The sequence below is a fragment of the Zootoca vivipara genome, chromosome 6 (genome assembly GCF_965207765.1).
Source record: "Zootoca vivipara chromosome 6, rZooViv2.hap1.1, whole genome shotgun sequence".
Classification (NCBI taxonomy): Eukaryota; Metazoa; Chordata; class Lepidosauria; order Squamata; family Lacertidae; genus Zootoca; species Zootoca vivipara.
In genome coordinates, this window is record NC_142589.1 from 67,849,742 (window position 1) to 67,873,804 (window position 24,063).

Below are 24,063 nucleotides of genomic sequence, written 5' to 3' on the forward strand. Positions count from 1 at the left end.
AAGAACCAAAGGTTTGTACTACCATAAAATATGTGCTTGCTTAAAAACTACTCAGCGCTCTCCAGTTTTAGTATTAAGTCAATGGACAAACCTCATTCCGTATTCACTATTCTAATCTAGTTCTCTCTTTCTGACCATGGTTCTTATCACTTTAGCTTGTGCTCAATATTCACTTCTGAAATATGAGGACACTAAGACTACACATAGTACTAAGATGCATGTACATTGGAGAGTTATGTGTTACCAATTATTTTCCAATTCATTCTGAAGTTGTTAGCTTTTAATTTGGATTTTTGTCAGTCGCAGTGCACTGAGCTGAAATTTTAAGCGATGACGTTCAGGTCTGTCCAAGTTCCTTTACTTACTGAGGTTGCTCAAATACAACCAAACGCCTATTGTCCAGAGTCCAGAGGCAATCACAACCTGAATTTGCTGGAACCTTTTGAAATGTTGGGAATGGCCTGCTCTTGAATCAGAATTTCAAAGCCAATTATATAAACTCAATGATTTGACTATGAATACAGAGTTAGGGTTGTTATACATATTTCTCTTTCCTAAAACTATGGCCAAAATATTGTGAAACCAATTTTAGCTGAGTGATTATTGTGGACCACAGCATTATAATAGGCTCCTAATATAACTTATTTTTCTACATTATCTTAAATTTCCAAACAATCAAAGAAGGCTAGGAAGGAGATAACACAAACAGAACTGGATATATGTTGTCAAATGGGACCATCACCCTTCTCCACTAACAGTTCTATTTTTCTTATAATGTAATGCAAATTTTCCCACATAAAGTTTACTACAAGTAAACATTTAATCATTATGTGAAAGAAGGATGTAGAAGAAAATAATTAAGTATGGTTAACAAGGTATTTGGGAATTTAAAGCTGGATATGTGAGAAGGAGGAGGACTGAACTGATCTCCACAGGATTTGGAAAAAGGTATTTGGAGGGCTGAGACAGTGCTTCAACCAGGAACACTGATAAAAGTTAAGTAAGCATAGAAATATTTCATGAAATGTAATGATACCCAAGTAAAGTAGACTACAAGATTTCTAGAAAAGACTAAAGATACTTCATCAGGCTCCTTATAGCAGTTCTGTGCAAATTATGTTCCATCTGATGGCATCCAGGTTGTCAACTTTCTGTATGAAAAACTTCAAGTACAACCTCACACCCAAATCTTGAGTTCAAAGTAGGACAACAATGGTAAGTGGGAGAGCCATTCAGGTAGGAATTAGTCCTAGTGGTTTAAATTATTTGAGAAATTATGCAGAAGGTAATTTAGCCAAATGTTAAAAGGAGGCAGATGACAAGACCATCAACATATGTGCTCTTAACTCAAAGTAGTCATACTGCCCCAACTGCCCTGTCATTTGGAATGACAGTAAGAAGCCTTCACAATGGTAAAACCAACAATGATACAGGATTCTCACAAGCCATATTGTTTCTACTCTTAATAGGTCCTTTTTTATACTTTCAGCTTCTCCTTCAGATAGATGAAGACGCTTCCTAGTGTGCTAAATGCCAAATGAGTTATTTATGCTATGGCCGCTGAACAGTATCCATCCTATAGTTTCAACAAGAGCTCAGAAAGAACTGAGAACAGAGTATCAACAAATGTATGCAAGCCTTAACAATAACACCTTCCTCTTCTTTGTGGATTTTCTGCAACCAGTCTTTTATCAAATTAACACAAAATGAAGTCTTTGAACTATAAAAGGATTACCCAGCTAACAATTTTGTGTTCTGCTAGTATCCAGGAAAAATAAAATAGCCTACCCAGTCAACTGATGTAAAGCCTCTGATTTTTACAGAAACTTTGTCAAATGTCTTAACAGGTTCAAGAAATCTTCCTATAAAACCATGGAACTCATTAGTTCCATGTTAAGTCTGACACCAGATCATAATGTTGTTGTCCATTCACACACTTAAGAGAAGGCTATCATTTCTCAAGTGGACGGGTCATCTTTCAACCTCAGCTTTAAGAGGTCAAACTCAGAGCTGCTTGCTTACCACCTTAGAACATTTCAGTTTCTCTTTGGGAATGTAAACATAACAGACAGTGCCATGTTTTTCATTCAACTTACTTTTACTCTAGTATAGTGATCATCTCACTGATCTTTTGCTACTGCAGGGACGAGGAACCTCCAGCTCATGGGCCTAATTAGGCCCAGAAGTCCTAATTTTGCCTGCAAGGCCATTTCCTCCAAACCATATCGATTTGTCCACTTCTAACATCACATTTGATGTCAGGTAAAGGTATGGCTGCCATCACTTTGAAGTCCATTTGCAAGCAGCATGTATTGAAACTGTTTGCAAACGGATTTCAAAGGTGAGTCTCTTTCAAGTTGTCACCTTTCCGCATGACACCCCCTGCACATATGTTACAAGTTGGCCTGCAGGGGTGGGTGGAGAAAGGAGTTCCCCACTTCTGGGCTACTGCCACATCCAATACAGGCCATGAAGGAAACAGGTATTTTGGTGCCCTTAATGTACCTGGTGGCTGCACTAGATGCTGTAGTTGCCTATGAAAAATCATGCAAAACTTGTTCCACTTTCTAGAACAGTAGCCATAATAATCTATCACTGCAAAGATGTCAGAATTCTGCAACTAGCACCAGGTGAAAAAGGCTGTAGACAAAAGTTTGCCCTGCAGTAAACTCATTCTAAAGAGGTCACAGAAACAACATGAATTTGCAGCATGTGACTTGGACTGCTCATTTCAATCACCTAAAATAATTTACGCTTACAGAGTTATGTGGTGTACTTGCTCTCAGCTTGTGACATGTTGTTGTTTGAATTTTCATGGATTGATCTTATGCTGATGTGTACAGATAACCCCACCTTGTGATGGTGAATAAATGAGGTGGCCTTGGGGTCCTTCAGCTCCATGGTTCTATAAAATTATGCTTCTTGAACATCTTGAATATCTTTCACCAATGCCTTGTACAAAGTTATTAATATCTCTGCATCCTTAGTGAAAATACCCATTTAGTAATCCAATAATCAATTTATCTTTTTTGTGGTTAATTCACATTTTGTTGCTCATAGCTATCTTGTATTTTGCCAACTCAAAGAGCTTCTATTTCCTTCTTTACTGTCCTTTTCAGCTAAGAACAAAGTATTTACTACATCCCAACCATGTCACATTCCACTGTACTTACTACCAAGGGTCATCTTCCACTGAACTACTACTGAGGTTTATGAAATCATCAACTTCTATCACAAAATAACTTCCTGATCCTTATCTGACCTGTCGACATCTAACAACATGTTATCAGTAAATACCATGGTATCAGTGAGCAACCACAGGAAGTGCCTATAGCACTGTAACCTTTCCATGTCCCCTGTGGCACTTTCAGTCAGTGTGTAAAGACCCTGAACCCCAAGTGTGAAAGGCTCTGTAACTTCAAATAACAAGCAAGCAAACAAACAACCTATATAAATATTCTACCCATCCAAAATCCTGTATCTGGACATTCTGGGCAAATCAGAAGAAGTGAGAAACCTATCTGCTCAGCCTCCTCAGCTGCAGAAACAACCAGTCCCACAACTTTTTATGCTACCGGTATTCGTGCACCTTAACAAGGAAAGGAAGCCCCTATTCTTCTATCTAGCTTACAAGAATCTGCAACATGTTATCCAATGGTCCTTTCCCACAGGCTTCTATTCTGGAGGAGAGGAAAGGAAAGGATTAATTCCACCATGGGTTTCTTGGTCTCCACTCACTTAGCACCACATAGTTATCTCACGGGTTTCAGTGATGCTACCTCTTACAGTACTGTATAGGCTAGACTAGGTGAAGAATATGCTCATGGCTTCACAATGGCAGCAGGGATTTTGCAAGAACACAGGGCAGACAAGTATGAAATCAGGCATATGCTGAACTTTAATACTGCACAAATGTTGCCTACTAGTGACCATGCAGAAAAAATGCATAAAGTTCATCCAACATTCTTAGTTTCTTAAAAGTTGTGCTCACTCATAAATTACTTAATATACTACGATTACACCTGAGATAGTACATGTCCCCACATTACTGCAGTAGTGTGAGTCTGAGAACAAGAAAACCTATTATTCAAAATCAGGGGCTAACATATAAATTGCCAGTGCTGTACAGATGCCACAAATTCATATCTCAACATTACTTACATTACAGGTCCAACTCAGGGACAGCTAGAGATGGAAGATATCTAACCTAACATCCACATCAACAACCACAAACAATTTCTGAACCTACAGAAATCTGGGTCTGTTACTAAAGTTCTATGGACCAATACAGGGGTTTTCAGAAACCAACTGCTGATAGGCACATTAAATATTGTTTTCTGTATTTGTTTCTAAGAATGACCTCATTTGTAAATAGCAACAGGTACCACAAATATGCATAGACAGAACTGCTCCAGGAAACCAAAGGAAATCTCAATTTGCGCAAAATGTGATTAGCTGGACCCAAGTAAGCTGGCACATGGGGTCATAAAGCATTGAGGTCATAAAGACATCACTGGTAAAAGCAACTACCATCCAGATTACAGAATTAAATAAATTCCATCACAAGGTGTAGGTACACATATGGAAAACAATTATATCCCATCAGTTTTATTTGTGAAACATCTACAGCACAAAGAAGTCCCCCTAGGCCCAATGGTTTGTGCTCATTGCAGTTAACCTCACTACAAATAACAGCACTTATTTCAGAGCAAACATTAATATGATCGCGCTGATTATTTCTTTATAGATAGTATTAAATACCTGGCGTCAGCAATATCCTGGAGCAAGGGTTCTACAGGTTATCTGTATTGTCAACTTAAATCTCTTTTCCACTACCTGCTCTTACCATTCATAGCTGCTGCAAATGATATCATTGCAACTTATTACTGAAATTATGCATGATGGCATTTATGGTATTAGCATAAGAAACTCCGGCAGGGAGGGGGAGAGAGATAAGATATTTTTAAAAATAAAAGATACAAGTAACACACTATACTAATTAGTGCTGAGCCAAAGGTTACAAATACCATGTACTGATTTATCCTCACCTGGGAGGGGAAGATTGAGAACATAGGACACATTATGATGAGGGCAGTTTATGAAGGTTGTGTATTCTAGGTAACTTTCTCCAGAGAAAGGAAGACAACTCAAGAGTACTATTACACCACAATAGTTGAAATGCTAAACATAAATTCACTTCCTGGAAGGAGTAAAATCCCCAAAGGGATCAACCCACATCTCATTTAAGCCAATGGAGTACTTTTTTAATTTTTAAGGCTGAGCTTTGCCCTACAGGTATTTTGATGCAAGAAGCCCCATATCAATCATGGTGCACAGTGGAGCAACATTTACCTACTTTACTAATTTATGGTAATCCTAGCTCACCCGAAGTTAGAAGGGCTCATCATCTTAACCACCTTGTATGTGTATAGATTAATTTCATCTAGATTTTTTTTTTAAAAAAACCCACCCATTCAATAGACATATATGTTTGAGGTTAGCAGAACTCAGTGATTTTCTCAACCAGAGGCATTTGCACATCACAAATGCCCAAGAGATTGGGGGGGGGGGGAGAGAGCACCTTAAAAGACTATTGCATTTACTGGAGCCTAAGCTTCAGTGGTTTTAATATTTAATATCAATCGAATATCTGATATTGTTATATTGCTATCAGCTATTAGATTGCCACAGAAATCTTTTTTTTAAATGAGCCCTCCGATGAAGTAAAATAATACACTGAAAAGGCGCCACAAGCCTGGAAACACTGTGTGATGGTGCTTAATGTAATAAAGACTAACACAGCTGCAAGAAAGAAAGACGAAGGGAAGGGGGGGGGGAGAAAAAAGATGGGTCTTGTCCATCCATGCACCACCACCAGCAGCAGCAACGATCAGAGGAGGAGGAGGATGTGTGAACTCAGTAAGGAAGGCCGGGCCTATCGGGGAGGAGAAGGCAGAAACGGGCGGCTGCGCTGCGGAGGGCAGAAGTTTTGGGGGAAGGAAGTGGGAGAAAAGGCGGCGGCGGCGGAGAATCAGGGTGGGGTCGGACGGCGGGGAGGGGATGAGGGCGGGGCGGGGCGGCCCGGCCGGGAGGACGAGCGGGGTCCCGCCCGAGGCGAGGCGAAGCCGGGGAAGAGCCGGCCAGGGGCGGGGCCTGACTAGAGAGGGAGAGAGTCCGGCTCCCTGGGAGAATCTGCCCGCCGCAGCCGGGATGAGATGAGGAGAAAGGCGGGAAGGATTGGACGGGTGGCGGTTGGGGGAGGGGGGGAGGGAGGAAGAGGAAGGCGCGACGGCGCCCGCCTTCCCCTCCCTCCCTCCCCTCCTCTCTCCTTCCTCTCCCTGGGAAGGGCCCGGAGGGCGGTCGGATGGGGAGCGGCAGGCAGGCGGGCGGGTCTCTTACCTGAGGAGGCGGCTGCGGCCCGCGGCGTGTTTCAAAGCTGGGGCTGAGGAGGAGAAGCGCGCTGGGGGCGGGGCGCGGCAGGCGGGCGGGTTGCGCCCCCACCCCCAGCGCAAGGGGCGTACTCCGGCGGCTGCTCCGGCGCCGGGATTTCCCAGTAATGCAACAAAAAATGGCGACCACAACAAACCGCCTCCGTTGCCGCCGCCGAGCGCATGCGCCCCGCCGGCGTGGCCACGTGAGGCAGCGGGCCGGGAGGGGGAGGGGGAAGAAATGGGCGCGCGCGCTCTCTTTCTCTCTCTTCAGGAGCGCGTGCCTCCTTCCCTTTCGACGCTCCTCCCTCCCAAACGGGTGTGCGCATGCGCAAGTGTCTGCGGGCCGCCGTGTGTGTCTAACGCTCCTTCCCTCCACCCCACCCCTTCCAACCCGCGCCTCACTCACGTCCCTTTCCAGAATGGCAGCCGCGAAGCTTAGAGTCGTTCTCTCGTTCTACGTGACACAGAATGAGAGGGTAGAATTCTGGACCGTACCACTGCAGATTGAAAGAAAGGGGGTTGATGTGGGTGCTCCCTTTCGTTTCGTACAGCGGTGCAGTTAGGTAATGCTAAGGCTTCTGGGCGCAGTGGTCTTTATACATCCCTCCACTCCTCTTTAGATGGCAGTGTGGATTACTTCAAAAACGTAGCAAGCCAGTCCAACTGCATTTGGGGACCCTCCTCATTTTTACAGAGGGGTGCCCTAGATTTGTGCCCCAAAGCCTAGCACCCTTTGAATGCTTTCCCAGAAGATAGTGGAGGGGAAGACTTAAGAGCAGAACAAAAGGGCGCTTTGAAACCTTTCTCCTCTAGTCCTTAGTGATATTTGGCCGTGGTAGAGTACCTGCTTTGAATGCAGAAGGCCCCGTGTGCAGTCCTTCCGCAGGCAGGGCTGGGGAAGCCTCTTAAGTTCCTTACGATCACCTTCTGCATACCAGAACAGTGCTGACATCACCTTGGTGGCATGGAGATGGTACTGCCGATAGCAGTATTTAAGGAGCACCAACGATCAAAAATATTAGGCATTTGGCTCAGGGAAGCATTTGAAATGACACCCCCCTCTCAGTTGGGGATGCTAACTGCATGGTTCAGCGCTTAACAGTAATCCTGCTACATGTGGGAGAAGTCCTGTTACATGTGGGAGAAACCTACAATGCAGCCCCTGCAATGGGAACTATCACTCTAGGTCAGTGTTTCTCAACCTTTTTTGGGCCACGGCACACTTGTTCCGTGAAAAAAATCACGAGGCACACCACCATTAAAAAAGTTAAAAAAATTAACTCTGTGCCGCCCTATATTATAATTATGACTGTAAGAAACACTTGCCAAATATTGCTTTCCGGCGGGTCAGTGTTGTTTATTGGCGGCCGCCAGGCTCGTTTGCACTGAGCTTTGGGAAAGAGGAGGAGAAATATTGCTTTCCGGCGGATCAGTGCTGATTATTGGCGGCCGCCAGGCACGTGACAATGCAAATCGCCCTTCTCGTCGCCGCACGTCGCGGCACACCAGCCAGCGTCTCGCCGCGGAACAGCGGTTGAGAAACGCTGCTCTAGGTGCTATCCAGGCAGTACAGACTACAGGATGATGCTGTGATGCAACATTCCACAGCTCTGGAGAAGCTTCCTTCATATCCAGTACTGAGGTGCTAGTCTAGGCTTAACATGCATAGTAAGTTTCTAAATGCCTCATAGAATTTCTTCCTTGTCCCATATACTCCACCAAAGAGATGTAATCATCCAGGATTTTTTTAATGGGGTGTTGGTGTTTACTGAAACCATACCATCTAGGAGAAACATCTGCCACCCAGCCCAAGAAAAACTACACATACTCATCCAGTTTTTTTAACAGCAAGCACCATGAGATGTCCCTTCCCCATGCCCATCCATGTCTTGCCTTCGGGACAGAGACCCATCTGATTTTATATTGTGTCTTGACTGAGCCCGGAAACAAACTTAAAAGCCATAAGTACTTTGGTCATCTCAGGATCCCAGTATGTCTTTTAAAAGAATATGTGTGCAAAATCAGATTTCTGTGGAGCTAACTCTTTGGTCAGTTTTACATAATGAATGTTGGTCATTATATTGCCTTACAGTGCAGCCATATTTCTATTCTCCGTCTAACCCACACCTTGTCAGCCTCTATTTTTCCTCTTACACCTAATTTGGTAATCTTCCTGAATTTAAAAACATCCTAAAGAACTTTTAAAAAACAGTGCTGATTTTGGGTATGGCCCATTTTAGGCTGTGAACTGCCTGTAACTCCCAAGCTACCACTTGAAGATGAAGAGTACAGAAGAACTCATCCTGGAATCCTAGAACTGTAGAGTTGAAAGATTTAAAGGTTCAACTAGTCCCAAACTTTGGCCCTCCAGATGTTTTGGACTACAATTCCCATCTTTCCCAACCACTGGTCCTGTTAGCTAGGGATCATGGGAGTTGTAGGCCAAAACATCTGGAAGGCCGCAGTTGGGGGATGCCTGAACTAGCCCAACACCCTGCAATGCAGGAATATAAACTAGGTCGTACATAAAAGATTGCTACCCAGCCGCTGCTTAAAGACCTCCAAGGAAAGAGCCCATCACCTCTCGCAGGAGTCTTTTCCACATTCAAATGGCCCGCACGATCAGAAAGTTCTTCCTGATGTTTAGTCAGAATCTCCCTTCTTGTAACTTGGATGCATTGATTTGGGTCCTAGTTGCCAGTGCAGCAGAAAACAATCTTGCTTCATCCACCATGTGACAGCCTTTAGATGTTTGACGATGACTTATGATTTCTCAGTCTGTTTACCAGGCTGCTGTTGGCATCAGTCTGTCTTGAGAGACAATGGAGTGTGCGTCCAGGGGTGAAATCAAACTGTTGGAGAGTTGCAGCGACCATTGTGGATGCAGAGACTGGTAATTTGCTGCCTCCTGCAATGTTTTTGCACAAAAATGACTTCTCTGGGGTGCAAACCTGGGCATTGTGTATAGAGGTCCTAGGCTGCTCAGAAGACAACCCCCCCCCCCTTGCTGATGTAGTCCAAAGGAAAGCAGCACAAAACGTCAGGCACCAGCTTGGCTGCAGGAGTTGCTGGAAGGAGCCATACAAGACACCATCCAACTGTCTGAGGGACTCCACTCTGGATTGTGTAGGGTTTTACTCTCTAGCCTTTTCTTCTCAATATATTCCACAAGGAAGCGGAGGTGTAGGATCAGTTTCCTTCTAGATAGGCTAACTTCCCTGGTTGACGAGCCCCATGTTCCTTCACTTCAATCTACTCCCTGTGCAGAAACCACCTTCTTGACCATTGGGCCCACTATTGGTCTCATCCACTCAATCTGCTGAAGCCTGTCTTTATGTGCAGGGCAAGTACCTAACCCATTGAAGGTTGGAGACCCAATGACTACCCTCATTTGGTTTAGCTGACCAGTCAAAGCCGTGGCCACTGTCATACACCGGCAGCTTCTAGGAGCCACAGGGGAGAACACAGTGCAGGGTGGGGACCAAAGATGGACAAACTACCCCAGAAGGAGCATGTTTGCCCCACCAGAGGTGCTATCCCTCCTCTAACACCCCATACACCCTTTACCCAGTTCCCTCAACTGCTCATAAGGCTTGGTTTCCAGACCCTTGGATCATCTTGGTCACTCTTCTCTGCACACCTTCCAGCTTGTCAATATCCTCCTTAAATTGTGGTGCCTAGCACTGGACACTACTCCACACGTGGTGTGACCAAAGAAGAATAGAGCAGTACTATGACTTCCCTTGATCTCGAAACAATACTTTTGTTGATGCAGCATAAGCTATGTGCTTGTATCACACTGTTGACTTGTGTTAAGCCTGTGCTCTACTAAGACTCCTAGATCCTTTTCATACGTCCTACTGGCAAGCCAGATGTCCCCCATCTTATATTTGAGCAGCTGATTCTTCCTGCCTAAGTGCAGAACCTTACATTTGTCCGTACTGAAGTGCATTTTGTTAGTTTGGGCCCAGTTCTCCAATCTGTTAAGCTCATCTTGAATCATGATTCAGTCTCCCAGTTTGGTGACATCTGCAAATCTGATGAGCATCGCCTCAGTTTCTTCATCCAAGTCATTTATAAAGACATTGAACAACAACGGGCCCAGGACACAACCCTGCGGCACCCCACTTGTTACAATGCTGTACCAAATACATATTAAAAGGAGACTCTGGCAAGTTTTACAAGCTGCTACACTAATTCTGACCCTTGTTAATTATATGCAAGTCCACAAGCAAAACCAGTGCATATCTACATTACTTATTTTAATAAAAAATATACACATTTGATAACGCCACAGAATACCAATGCACAACAGCATCTCTGCATAAATGCTTGGCCTTAAAGAAAGCTGGGGGTATAGTCAGTAGAAAGAGTCCTGTTTCGTTGAAGCGGCAGAAAAATTAACTCTGATCTAAAGCACTGTTGCAATGGTCACCTACTAGCTTCCACACTTTATTTCTTCTGTTTAGGAGGTGGTCTGTAAAGAAAAGGAGAGTGTTTGTTAACAGACTGTTGACCAAACACGACTGCTACCAATTGTGCTTTGACATTGTAAATGCAGAAGTTATTTTCTAAAATGTACCATTCAGTATCCTCAACATCAGCTTCTCATAGACAAAAGTTCATTTTGTGAGTACTCCGTGGTAATCCTGATAGCAAAGGCAGAGTGGGAGGCAATGAGGATATCGCTGATTGCAGGAGCCTAAACCAGACATTAGCCATTTCATGGAAAGACTCTCAATCTTCCCAGGTATGTACGGCACACATACCAGGATACTGTTTCCTGCCAGCTACTTGCAGTAACGTGACAAGCAAGGGCAACACAACACAGAATGATTTCAATAACAGGGACTCACACTTGTCATATCAGATGAACCAATTCCCATAACACACAAATTGGAGCCTAGTGAATTAAGCAATGCTGATGAAGCCTCTGTTGAAATACAACTAGTAGAAAGCTGTTGCAAGGCAAAGGCTGATGAGTTAGCACCCCGGCCTAAATTAGTGAGCGTTTGAATAAACTTTTGAAGGTCACATTAAGAGTTCAGTAACATCTGGGGAACCACAAGTTAGACACCCATGAGATAGGGCTGTAGTGCCTGTGCTCCAGAGATCAAGGAGCTTGAAGGCTATTCATGGATATCAGCAATTATACTACATGACCTTTGACGTATCTGTTTTTATTTTATTGCTGTAATTGTTTCCCAAATTCTTTTTGAAGCACCTTTTGGTCTCCTATTTTTTGAGCCACTAAGAAAGTAGAAAACCTTCCAAATATTTGCATTTGCATTTTTCTTTTAGACAATCTACAGTTGCTTTCTGATTCCTTTAAAGATCTTACGTATTTTACAGAGTGTAACTTTTTCTTTGTGGTCAGCAAACTGTAAAAATATTACCAGTATATTCCTGTTCATATTTTTAACCTGTTTTAGATACTGTAGGTATCTCCTTATTTAAGATAAAGCCTTGCCTTCAAGTGCACAGGTTGAGAAGACATGTGACACATAAGGGAAAGGGAAGGGAGGAAGTAGAGAAGAGAGACAATTGCAAAAAAAAGTTATTTACATATCTAATTGGGGCCAGGCTGGTAATCTCTTGCAATTGAACTAGCAGCCCTTGTTCTGCTGGGACAGGTGGGGAACCTGTGCCTACTCCCCTCTCAGTGTTGCCAAACTACAACCCCCATCATTGTGAGTCATTGGCTATGCTTCCTGGGGCTGATAGGAGTTGTAGTCATAGGAGCAAACTCCTAGCCAAGTCCCTTCAGCCTCCTCAGAAAAATATTTGAGGGGGATGGCCCCCACTTGCCCTGATGCTCTTCCCAGGAGACTAGGGAGAAGCAAGAAAAAGAGGTGCAGCCTCACACACTGATCTTTGCTCCTCAAGGGCCATATTCCCCCTCACCTATAAGGAAGGAACCACAGCCCAGCAGCACATGCACTGCACACAGAAGGTCCCAGGACCAAACCTTGGCATCTCCGTTTAAATGCCTCAGGTTGCAAGGGATGGGAAAGACCTCAGCACATGACCCTGGAGAGCCATTGCCAGCCACAGCGGGCAGGGTTTAGTTAAGACGGGCAAATGGTCTGACAGATGAAGGGCAGCTTCTCAGGTTCCTGTACAACAGGGAAACCCAGTTAGTGTGGAGACTGGCACATGATTTTAAGAGATAATGGGTGTGTGTCGGTAGAGGAGAGGGAGGGGAAGTCCTGTCGCACGAACAAAAGAAATGTGTTGGATACCCCCCAATCAAAGGAGTTTGATCAGAGTGGGGAATTATAATGCAAACCAGACACATATCTGGCCTGCTTTGCAACTTATTTAGATTGCTCGGCTGCTATTTATTGGTCAGAATACACACAGAATACACAGTGTGCACACAATCTCCATCAATACCCTGGTTCTTTTCCAACCCTGTAACAAGCCCACACTTCCCTCTGCTCAAGTGTGGGGTGGGAAGAACAGTAGTTGCTCCTCATTATGCCCCAATGCTACCTGTTCCCCCTTTATGCCTCCAAGGAAACACCAAGCACATCCAGAAATCAGCACACCCAGATTTCACTTACCTGTAAATGCCAACTACTACAGCATGGTCCCGCTCATAGGGCTCCAAAGTCAACTGCTCTTGGGGTTTCATGTTCTCCTGCTGCATTTTCTTCACCTCTGATGCAAAGACAGCCTCGGGTGCTGCTGTTGAGTCAATGCAGTTGGCCTGGGAGGAGAGGATCAAGCAGGTCAGTCTAACAGCAAGCCTTCAAGCTTATCTAACAGGGACAATTCATGGCTCCCTTATGTTACAGGAGCACGCTAGCAGCCTGGTTGCACACCCATCCAGAACAGGGACCATGTCTGATTTTTAGAGTCAGGAAACTCTCACCCTCAAAGGCCTCTTCATTGTCATGATTCAGTTTCAGATTGTTGGCCTTTGCGCAGGTCACTGTTAACCCAGGATCCAGGTTATGTATGACTATGCAGAAGTTACAAAGAAATGCATTTGGGCATTCTTTGCAAATTGCCAAACCTGTTAAAAGCATACCTAATGGCTTTAATAGCCTTGGGGACACAATGGAATCCTGTGGCATCCCACAGCATGACTGCAAGGAGGCAAAGTTGCTAGCTCCCCCCAATTCTACTTTCTGGATGGAACTGGCCCCATAGGCAGAAGCCAAACCACCGTAGTACTTTATATTCTTACTCTTACTATCAGAAAAAATAAATAAATAAAAATCCTTCCAGTAGCACCTTAGATACCTGAAGAAGTGTGCATGCACACAAAAGCTCATACCTATGACAAACTTAGTTGGTCTCTAAGGTGCTACTGGAAGGATTTTTTAAATTTTTTTGTTTCGACTACATCAGACCAACATAGCTACCTACCTGTAACTCTTACTATCAGGCAACTGATAGATCAAAAAGCAAATGGGTTGCATTTTTGCACCTCCGTCTTAGTAACAGTAATCTCCCAGGGCAAACAAGGTCAATGTGGTCTCTGAATCAGGTCTGGACCAAGACTGGAATGGGTCCAGATAACCAGTTTCTTCCCAAGATCACAGCCACCACCAGCTTGAGAACCTTCCCCCAAGAGGGTGATTGTGAGTTGGCACAGAGGGCTTCTTGAGGGCACAGAGGGCTTCTTCAGAAATGGTCACCTTTGCTCCCCTTGTCTAAGGACCATGCTGTCAGCCCAACCTGGTCACTCACCTCCAGATTGCTTAAATTACCGGTCACCTCAAGGCAGCATTAGCATGAATGTTGCCTCCCCCCTCTAAGAAAACAGTCCTGGGGTTTTCCAACACAACTCCAGAGATTACCTCCAACAGTCCAAATAGGACTGTGCATGCACACGAAAGCTCATACCAAAATATAAACTTAGTTGGTCTTTAAGGTGCTACTGAAGGAATTTTCTTATTTTAGTCAAAATAGGCGTAACACTTGTCAGTTGGGTGGAAGGCATATCAGCCATATCCCTATACACTTGGGTGCCGCTTATGGCCACAAAGCTTTCTTTGGAAATATTTTGTTAGGCCTAACAAGTCCACAATTTCCACTGATTCTTATTGGAATCAGCAATCTCTCTTCCCTGCCCATCATGGTTTTGTCCTAAAACAGCTGCAGCCAACGAGCAGGAGAGAGACAAATGAAAAATTGATTTGTCTGATCTCTCTGATACATTCACTCCCCCCCCCACACACACTCTCCATGGTTTCTGCCTGAAAATGGCTGCCACTGGCCAGCAAATCACAAGAAAGGAAGCGGGCATGGTCTAGGCTCTTTCAACATCTGAACCAGCGAGATTTGGGCATAATTCCTTATGTTTGCAAAAGTGTCTTGACGGATAGCAAACTGCCATGACCATAAGGTGTAGACTTGTGAATCCTGCCCCAGAATGGTTGGTCTTCCTAATGAGGGAGATGGAATTCCAATGGACTACCGAAAACCAGCTCTTTGCCCCCGCTGACTCTCCAGCCGAAGGTGAAGAAAACGACCCACTGAAGTTCATACAGTTAGAAAATATAACAGTTGTACTAAACATTACCTTGATGGAGATGACAAAATGGCCACCATTCTTCAAGAAATTGTGCGCGTTTAAAGCCACAATACGTGACTGGTCGGGCTGAGCCACATCTGCGAAGATCACATCCACCATGCCTGCAAAGCAAGGGGGCGTACTGAGCAACGGGCCTAGAAGTTGCCCTGCAAATCCTATCACTTTCCTCACTTGAAATAAGGTCATCAGGCAAAAGAAAAACAGTAGAGTCTAGAGCAGGGGTTCCCAGACTACGGCCCCCGGGCCGGATGCGGCCCAATTGGCCTCCCAATCCGGCCCGCGACACCCCCCGCCGCCCGCTGCTTACTCTTGTGGCGCGCTGCACGGTGGCGCGCTTCCAGATCTGAAAAAATTGCCGAACATCGTTTCTGCGCATGCGTCTCTCCCGACCCAGAAGAGGTCATTTCTGGTGCACTTCCGGGTCGGAGGAGGCCCATACGCATGCGCACAAACAATTTTTCTGAGATTTTTCCGGCCTGGAAGCGCGCCACCGCGCCAGTAAATGGGTGTGTGCATGCGCACTGGCGCGCACTCCCCCGCCCTCCGCGCGATTGGCGCGGCGGGCAAGTCTGGGGACCCCTGGTCTAGAGCAGTAACGGGTAATGGCCACAGCAAATTTCAAGCCATGGCTAAGAGGATAAAGAATCAGGAGTACACACTTGATTCTTCCTTTGCATCAGGAAGTCGGCTCTTTTTATATTCGGTGCCTCTTCCTGTCACCATACATGGCAACAGAAAAAGGTGCCACATGTAACAAGGGTGGATTTTTCAATGCAAAATATCATTTTGCCTTTGCAGCTGTGGCTTAAACTCAAGCCGGGCTGCAAAGGAAGGGCTGGGAGCACACTTAGGCTGTGCTTCTAATTATTTCCTTTGAAGCCAAGTTACCTTGATGTCATGGTGGCACCAGGTGATTGACAGGTAGGTGGCTCCACCCACCCAGCAAAGTGGGCCACAGGGGGTGAGGGACTTCCAGATTTGGCCCCTAACCCTGTTTCCCACTTCCGGTCTAGAATGTCAAGATCTGTCCCTGCACTTTTGTGATTAAATCAACAGCAGTGAGGCAGCAGCAGTGTTCATTTAACCTACTTTACCCACATTTATTTAGGACAGTGGTTCCCAGTTAGCTAATTACTGAGGACCCCTTATTTTTCAAAAGCCAAGCCATGGACCCCTTACTTTTGATAACTTTATGGTAGTTACCCTCTGCAAAGCAATTTTTTAAACAAAATGTGGGGTAGCCACTAATAAGCAAAGGATTTTAGCTATACTAAAAACAGACTAGAGCTGAGTGGTATCTGGTTTTCAACATCATGATATATCAGCTGCTAAACATCAGAATATTCTGATATATCAGTGTCTGAAATGGAAGATCAGGCATGGGGATGAGTGAAGCAGCAGTCACAGAGATCAGGCAGGTGGGGTACGTGCAGATCAGGCGTGGGGATGATTTCAAAACTGATTTTGGCCAATATATTTGTGATATTACCATGCAAAAATGACAAAAATTTAGTTGGGGGGAGGCAAGGGATGGGGCCGCGGACCCCTAATTGGGGACCACTGATTTAGGGGAACAGCTCAGACTTTTTCTGATTGCTGAGATCAAACGTAACAAAACCAACTGTGTCAGTGGTCTAGAACTGAAGAACACCCAAGACACTTTTATTTTGTACAATCCCCAGCATCAGTTACTAGCAGCTTGCCAGTTCCTAATAAACATAAATGGATGTTTCTCAGTGGTAGATCATACGCCAGGTACGGAGAACAATACCAGCCCCAGCACGCAAAATATTCCCCACACCTGGCACATGTCTTGCCTGCAGAAGTTCCCAGGGTCTGTCCCCAGCATCACCATCTGAGTCTGGAAAAGACCCTTGCCTGAATCCTTGGAGACTCACTGCTTGTCTGTAGACAACACAGAGGGAGGTGGGCTTGGCGCAATGCAAGTATTAATGTTACTAAGGCTCTTGCAATCTATGGGCAGCTGCTTTCACCCAGTGGGTGGGGGAAACAGAAGACGCTCCTCTAAGAGATGTCCAGCTCAACCAGCATACAAGAAAGGCTTATTTGCACAGGTGTTAAGGTTTCACAGGCATCTTACCAAGCAACATGCGGTATTTGTGTGGGTGCCGTGCATCCTCTATTACGGGGATAATGTTGGTCCGTTTCTTTGCCACATTGATGAGGTCGCGACCAGAGCGATGGGAGAACTCCACAGCGTATACAAGGCCCTCCTGTTGGGTAAGGAGAAGGAAGCAAGGGAGTCAGTGCCTTGTCCACGGCCCAGAACAGGAAAAAGCGTCCAGTGCCACTGCTGAAGCCATGAGTGATCATCTTTGATAAAATAGCTAGAATTAGTCTGAAGAGCAGCACTCACCAGTTCCACTTGTCACCTTCGGCAACAATCCACTGTTCTTTGGGCAAGGATAGCTAGAGGAGCCCCAGACATAAGGGCCATTCTGCTAATTAGATCAAAGGCCTATCTAGTCTATCATCCTGTTCTTGCAGTGGCCAATCAGGTTTTTTTATTTAAAAAATAGCATTTAAATTTATAGGTGGAGTTACTTTTGATTGTGATTGTGTGTGTATAATTGTTTCATTGTCTTGCAAAGTCATCTTTGCTTTTATGCCAAACAGTTTTTAAGTACATGGTACAGAAACCACTGAAGAAGACTAAGGTCAAGAAGTGTCCGGGTTCTTTGTTAATTTGTGACTTATATCTATGCACAATTTAGGTACTTTGTTAGTATACACTGTGTTTGGATTCTTTTGCTTTGGAAATATCTGGATCATCACTGTTTTTCATTGTCATTAAACTGCTTAAAATTATTTCGTGTACAACTGTATTTGTTACACAATAAGTTAGTTTTCTGACCCCCATTTTCCCCCATCACATTTTTCCAGCTATACAATATTTTCTGCAGAGAACATAAATGCACACAGTATTCCAAGTGCAGCTGCAACACAGATTCACAAAACAATATTAAGATACTGAGAAATTTATTTTCACTCTTCTCTAAGAACCCCCAAAATGTAATTTGCCTTTTTTCATAGCTGCTGCACACCAGGTCGACACCTTCACTGACCTATTCACCACTACATCAAGATGCCCTCCCTGGTCAGTCACTGGCAGTTTAGATGCCCATTAGCATATATGTAAAATTAAGGTTATTCCACAATATGTATCACTTTACACCTGCTCACACTGAACCACATTTGCCATTTTAATGCACAATCACTTTGGAGAGATCCGTTTGCCACTCCATGCAATCATTTTTTTGCTTTTACCATCTTGAACAACACCTGGAAGCAGGAAAGGGATAATCCCTGCAATTGTGCTGTCTCCAGAAGTGCTGGCCAAGGGAAGATTCCCAACCTCAGGGCTAGTCACTTGACACTTACAGCATGGAAGCACTGGACAGCCTGCCTGCTAGGCACCAAAAGCAAGATTCAGTCTTCTCTTTCAGCTCTGGAGAAAAGAGCCAAGTGAGCCAAAGCACTTGAGTACCATGGGAAAAATGTGGGGGTGGAAACCACAGCTTGGTGGCAGAGCATATACAAGATCTCAGGTTCAATCCCCAGCATCTCATCTGACTTAGTATTAAGACAACTTCCAGTGATGATTCCTGTCCCTACAGTCCCCTCCTGTCTGAAGCTTGGAGCTGGGGATTAGGTCTCTTGATCTCATTCAGAGTCATAGCCTGAGGTCCAGGAAAGAGCATAGTATTGATATTTGCAAGCTGTGGGAACTACTCAAGAAGTTGTTTTCTATAGCACCCCAGCTACTCCTGTTGCAACTCACTAGCTCAAGACTGTACAGCTTTATCTGTACAAACAGCAGTACCTGGCAGCAGTTCAAGGTACACCCGCAGTCTCAGGTACCCCAAAGCGTCTCCTTACCGGTCCAACTATGTCAGAGACATGAGACACTGTTGTTCCCGACGCAGCTCCTAGGTACAGCACTTTGGTACCAGGCTTGATATGGATCTGGTCAATGCCTCCAAGGATGGCAGCAGCCAGCTTGGAGCGGAAAGGATTCCAGGCACGGTACTCCACCTTCAGTTCACCATCCTTAAGAGGGGAGGATAAGGCATGCTGGATTGAGACTTGCCAACCAAGGCATCTGCAAACCAAAAGGGGTCCCCGTCCTTGGAACGTGCTCCCCCTTCCTGCATTTGCAAGCAATTCCCTCTCCCCACAACCATGCTCCCATGGAGCGTTATCCATCACCCACCTCCACAGATATCCTCTTCTCTCCATACACAGACTCGCCAGGCACCATGTTCCGTGTGACTAGCGCATCTTCCTTTCCCCGGCAGATGAAGACACCTGAGGATACAAGAGAGACCGGAACTTACATCTGTTCACATTGGAGACATGCTTCATGCGAGCAAGATTTAAATACTGCGAGACTGGGGCAACCTCAGGTGGGCTAGGGTGCAAATATTATTATTCAGCTAAAACTCTTGCCTTTCCCCCCCCCCCCCATGAGATCAATCTAGGCAGTTGCTAAGCTGTGATGGCTGGTCCTTTACAGTGAATGGGGCTCTGTCCCAACAACCTCATTTCACCCTTACAAAAATCAAACATTTAGAATACTGTTAGGATACATGGACATGTATTACGTGCGCAAACAGATCACATGTAGATGGGGAGCTGCCCGTACTTTTTCACACAGCAGTTAAAATTGTGGAACTGCTCCCCCAGGAGGCAGTAATGGCCACCAACCTAGATAGCCTTTAAAAAAAGGATTAGACAAATGGATGGATGCCTCTGCTCTACCTCCACAGCTGGAGGAAGTAATGCTTCCAAATACCAGTTGCTGGAAACCACGGGAGGTGAGAATTCTTTCTTATGTTCTGCTCTCTAGGTTTCCCACAGGCATCTGGTTGGCCACTGTGAGAACAGGATGCTAGACCAAGTGGGACCATTGGCCTGATGCAGCAGGCTGTTCTTGCATTTTCAGCTGGTGCAACTACCATTTCTGCTTCTTTTAGCTTTCCTCACTTTTCCTTTAAAAGCAGCTTCAAAGTTAACAAGCATGCCTAGAGCATATATGATATTTATGGGCCGGAGCTATCGGACTGTTGGCATCTAACTCCAGTTTTCCTTTCGGTCAGGTAGCTCCCATCCATATGCAGCAGAACTTCAGGCTAATAAAGCAGTATGGAATGCCAGAAGTAGGACTGCATGTCAGAAGAGGTGTGTTTAAAAAAATATTTGTGCTCATACATGGAGGGTGTAGGAAAGGAATGCAAACTGACTTTCTTTTACGTCTTATTGTAATTTTACTGGTGTCAGCCGCCCTGAGCCCGGTTTTGACTGGGGAGAGCGGGGTATAAATAAATTATTGTTATTATTATTAAATATTTGCTTTCTAGCATTAACTAAAGTTATGGATGTGTGTGTGTGTGTGTGTTTTCCAGGCAATCAATATTTTAGAGTGAGTAGAAGCTCAACATTGCAACAATTACCAGAGAGGCCACAGGGGCTGTTCCCATGACAAGCTTTTGGCTACAGTTAACAGGAAGGGATAGCAAGCCTTCTGAAGAGGCTTAGAACCTAACAGTCTTTTACCTTGCCCTATATCAAACAAAGAAAGAATGCCTCTCCCACAATGCTCTGGGAGGCGGTTCCTCTTTCACTGGGTTTACTGCAGTAAGCGTAATGTTCTTGCATAAAGTTTAATTATCTTCTTATATGACAGGATGAACAAGTCTCACCTTCATGTCTGTGGGGCTCTACCGTAACCTTTTTCCCTCCTCTGAAGCCACCCCGTCCTCCTCGGCCACCTCCTCCTCGTCCGCCACGGAAGCCACCACCTCGGCCGCCTCGGAAGCCGCCACCACCACCACGACCGCCTCGGAAGCCTCCTTCACCACCACCAGGGGACTTAAACCCACCTCCTACAGGTGAAAAAAGAGAAAGAAGGAATGGGATATGAGCAATTCAGAAGCAACAGTTACCACCACCCCAAAGCCTCAACATGCCTATATAATCCCACCCACTCCAGCTGCATTTATTATCCCAACTATTATTTCCCTGACAGAACCATGACTTCCTTCTAATTATGCTCCAATAAATGCACCGTTTCCAACTAGGAGCCCCTGGGTTATCATCCAGCCCATTAGTTACAATATAACTGAAATATGAAGTAAGCTTCATTTTCTCTCTCCCTACTTAAAAAAAGATTAACTGTATTGAACAAGCAAAACAAATAAGAGAAGAAAAACAGCAATGACTTAAGCTATAAATAAAACTAGTTAGCTACTTCAGGAAATACAAGAATGAGAGTTGTGACAGTTCAGTGCAAGTCCAATGTAATTTTAGTAAATTTCTAGTTTCCTTCGCTTAAGTTTGCTTTTTAACTGTTGCAACTCCTGAAGGGCATAATGGAAAGCAGAAATCTTTCTGCAGCAAAGGTTAAATACTGTGGTTTTATTTGTACAATTTCAATTTCTTATCACCCTTCACCTATAAGGTCTCAGGGAGGGATACAGTAATAAACCATTATAAAAACAAACAAAAACCATTACAGCTATAGGACAAGTAAAACTATTCCAAATGAGGCAGGGCAGTATAAATTCAGAAAGAGGCAGGCGCCATGAAACAAAAACACCTTAACTGCCCAAGGCCAGGATTAAGAGATGTGCCTTCAGTGTACAACAAAAGCTGTGCAATGAATATGCTACACATACCTCTGTGGAGAGCTGTTGTTGTTAAAATTTATATACCTCCTTTCATCCAAAGATCGTAGGGCAGTTTACAGTTCACAATTAAGGTCAGAGGCTTACAACCTGTGGCCCTCCATCTCCCATCACCCTGACTGACTGGGACTGATGGGAGTTGTAGTCCAGCAACACCTGGAGCTCCACAGTTTTCAGAATGTCACAGAGAAAACCCTCTGCAGGACTGCCTTTCTATACAATTCTGAAGGTTCCACAAACTACCAAGGGAGATGCCTTTGCATATCTTTACGCCTAAGAAGATTGGCAGGGATGGAGACGGTCTTTCAGGTGTTTGGCACCTAAGCTGTTTAGGGCTTTAAACATTAATTAGGTCTTGGAAACAAATTGGCAAATAGGGCAGCTGTTGTAAAACAGAGCTACAGGAGTTCTACATTTTATCCTTTATTTTATTTTTTGATTTCTTAATAAATATTCAGCATTTAAAATTGATGTCGGTCTTCTTTGTCTTCAATCCAGTTCTTAATTTCTTGGTCTTTTACTAAGTTGGTGACTTCAGACTCAAGTAGTGCAGTGACTTGTTTTTAGCTCTTGCTTCTCAAGAATCTTAGGGATGTCTAATAAAGGGAAGCACACATGGCTGCTACCTGGCCAAGGCACCTGGACCACCCTTTGACTAAACCACTAAGAGGAGGGACGAGCCACCACAACTCTGTGCTTAAGTACCTTGATTCCCCCCCAGCATGCACCACTGCAGATCTGAATGTCCCATCTGTAGGGTGGCAACAAGGGCTTATAACTAATGCACAAATGGAGGAAGAAAGAGATAACTCACCTCGCCCTCCTCGGAAGCCTCCGCGTCCCCCACGATCTCCAAACCCACCACGATCTCCAAACCCACCACGCCCCCCACGTCCTCCACGGGGGCTAAAACCTGCAGAGGAGAAGGGCACACAAGTCAGAGAAACGGGACGAAACCTTACTCTCCCCACCCCTTAACTGAAACCTAACGGCTGCCGTCCCATCAGGTTGCGGAGCGAAAATAAAGTACGAAAACACTGCTAACTTCTGCTGAGAAACCAGCTGCCTTTTGGAAAACTCTAAACCGGTGGTGGTTATTTCAACAGGTGACCCAGCTGGCCCGTTGTAAGGCCTGGTTCAGGCATCTGCTAGGCCACTGTGAAAACAGGACCTGGACCAGTCCTGGACTCCCAATCCAGAAGGCTCTCCTTAGGCGCTTTAACTTTTAAGAATCGGTGCCCTGAGCTTGCTCCTCGCGTCCTCCTTTTCAGATCATAAACCTTAAGGTAGGAAAATTCCTTCCAGTAGCACCTTAGAGACCAACTAAGTTTGTCATGGGTATGAGCTTTCGTGTGCATGCACACTTCTTCAGATACCAATCTAGTAAACCGCTCGAAGAGACTTTGTCAGCTAGGTAGCAGGGCAAACAGCAGCAGCAACCGCATAATGACTTTAAATAACAAATAAACCAGGCACCCCCAAACTTCGGCCCTCCAGATGTTTTGGACTACAATTCCCATCATCCCTGACCACTGGTCTCGTTAGCTAGGGGTCATGGGAGTTTTAGGCCAAAACATCTGGAGGGCCGCAGTTTGGGGATGCCTGAAATAAACGAACAAATCAACCACCAGACGATTCCAGCAGCCACGTGTCTGCCCGCAGTGCTCCTTTTCCTTTCCTTCAACCCCTCTCCCGCCAAGCTCACATCGGCTTTATGCAGCCGGGAGATGCACTCCCCGAAGAAGCAGCACCCTCCCCACAACTATTCCCTCCCGTCACTTACCGGGCCGCATGGCTGGAGCAGACAAGAGGCAAACTTCGCCACACACGCGCTTAAAATTATCGGGCCGGAAACACCAACCGCGCAGCGCTCGAACGCACGCACGGGGACAACGCGGTCGCACCGGAAGTGTGAAACAGGGAAAAGAGGCGGGGCAAGGGCGGGAGTGCCGCAGAGGTTCCTGGGGAATGGAGTCCGCCGCTTGCGAACGCATGCGCAGAGCTATTGGGCGGGGCTGCGCTGCTTGATCTTCCCATTTCGCGTAAAGCTCTCTCTCTCTTTTTGCTGGGTGCTGAGAAGGGCGACTTGTAGCTGGGTTTTCTTTATTCTTTTCACCCGGGGGAACTTAAGGTTGAGCTGGAAGGGGTCACAGTTACGGGGACACAAACACAGTGCAAAAGGCTTGACCTGGGAAAGCCTGGGATTTGATTTTTATTATATTACTATAATTTTTATACTATATTTATTATATTACTATAATATTATATCAATGAGCTCAAGGAGGCATACATGGATAATAAAACGAGTTAATGCACATACCTGGTAGTAATGAGTTGTTTAATTATAGCCGCTGAACATTAATTAGGGTTCTTAATC

At 45.1% G+C, this 24,063-nt stretch overlaps 2 protein-coding genes across 2 annotated transcripts in view; both read right to left on the reverse strand.

Annotated features, from left to right (window-relative positions):
- DYRK1B (dual specificity tyrosine phosphorylation regulated kinase 1B) overlaps positions 1-6,765 on the reverse strand; it is a 40,221-nt gene extending 33,456 nt beyond the window's left edge. The window contains exon 1 of the mRNA XM_035119929.3: positions 6,400-6,765. The gene's annotated coding sequence lies outside the window, so the exon portion shown is untranslated. The remainder of the gene's footprint in view (positions 1-6,399) is intronic.
- Positions 6,766-10,678: 3,913 nt separating this feature from the next.
- Positions 10,679-23,557, reverse strand: FBL (fibrillarin rRNA 2'-O-methyltransferase). Its single transcript, XM_035119930.3, has 9 exons — positions 23,470-23,557; positions 22,501-22,599; positions 20,703-20,885; positions 19,214-19,308; positions 18,880-19,050; positions 17,081-17,213; positions 14,968-15,080; positions 12,998-13,143; positions 10,679-10,908 (listed from the first exon to the last, which is right to left on the reverse strand). Exons 1-9 carry the CDS (start codon positions 23,477-23,479, stop codon positions 10,884-10,886), a joined length of 975 nt encoding a protein of 324 aa, XP_034975821.1. The 5' UTR covers positions 23,480-23,557; the 3' UTR covers positions 10,679-10,883.
- Positions 23,558-24,063: the final 506 nt, after the last annotated feature.

Excerpts from the sequence above, each read along its gene's own strand:
- FBL (XM_035119930.3), bottom strand. Across the intron at positions 17,214-18,879 it reads TCTCTGACATAGTTGGACCG|GAGGGCCTTGTATACGCTGT; the intron begins GTAAGGAGACGC and ends CTTACCCAACAG. Across the intron at positions 13,144-14,967 it reads ATTTTGTCATCTCCATCAAG|GCCAACTGCATTGACTCAAC; the intron begins GTAATGTTTAGT and ends CTCTCCTCCCAG.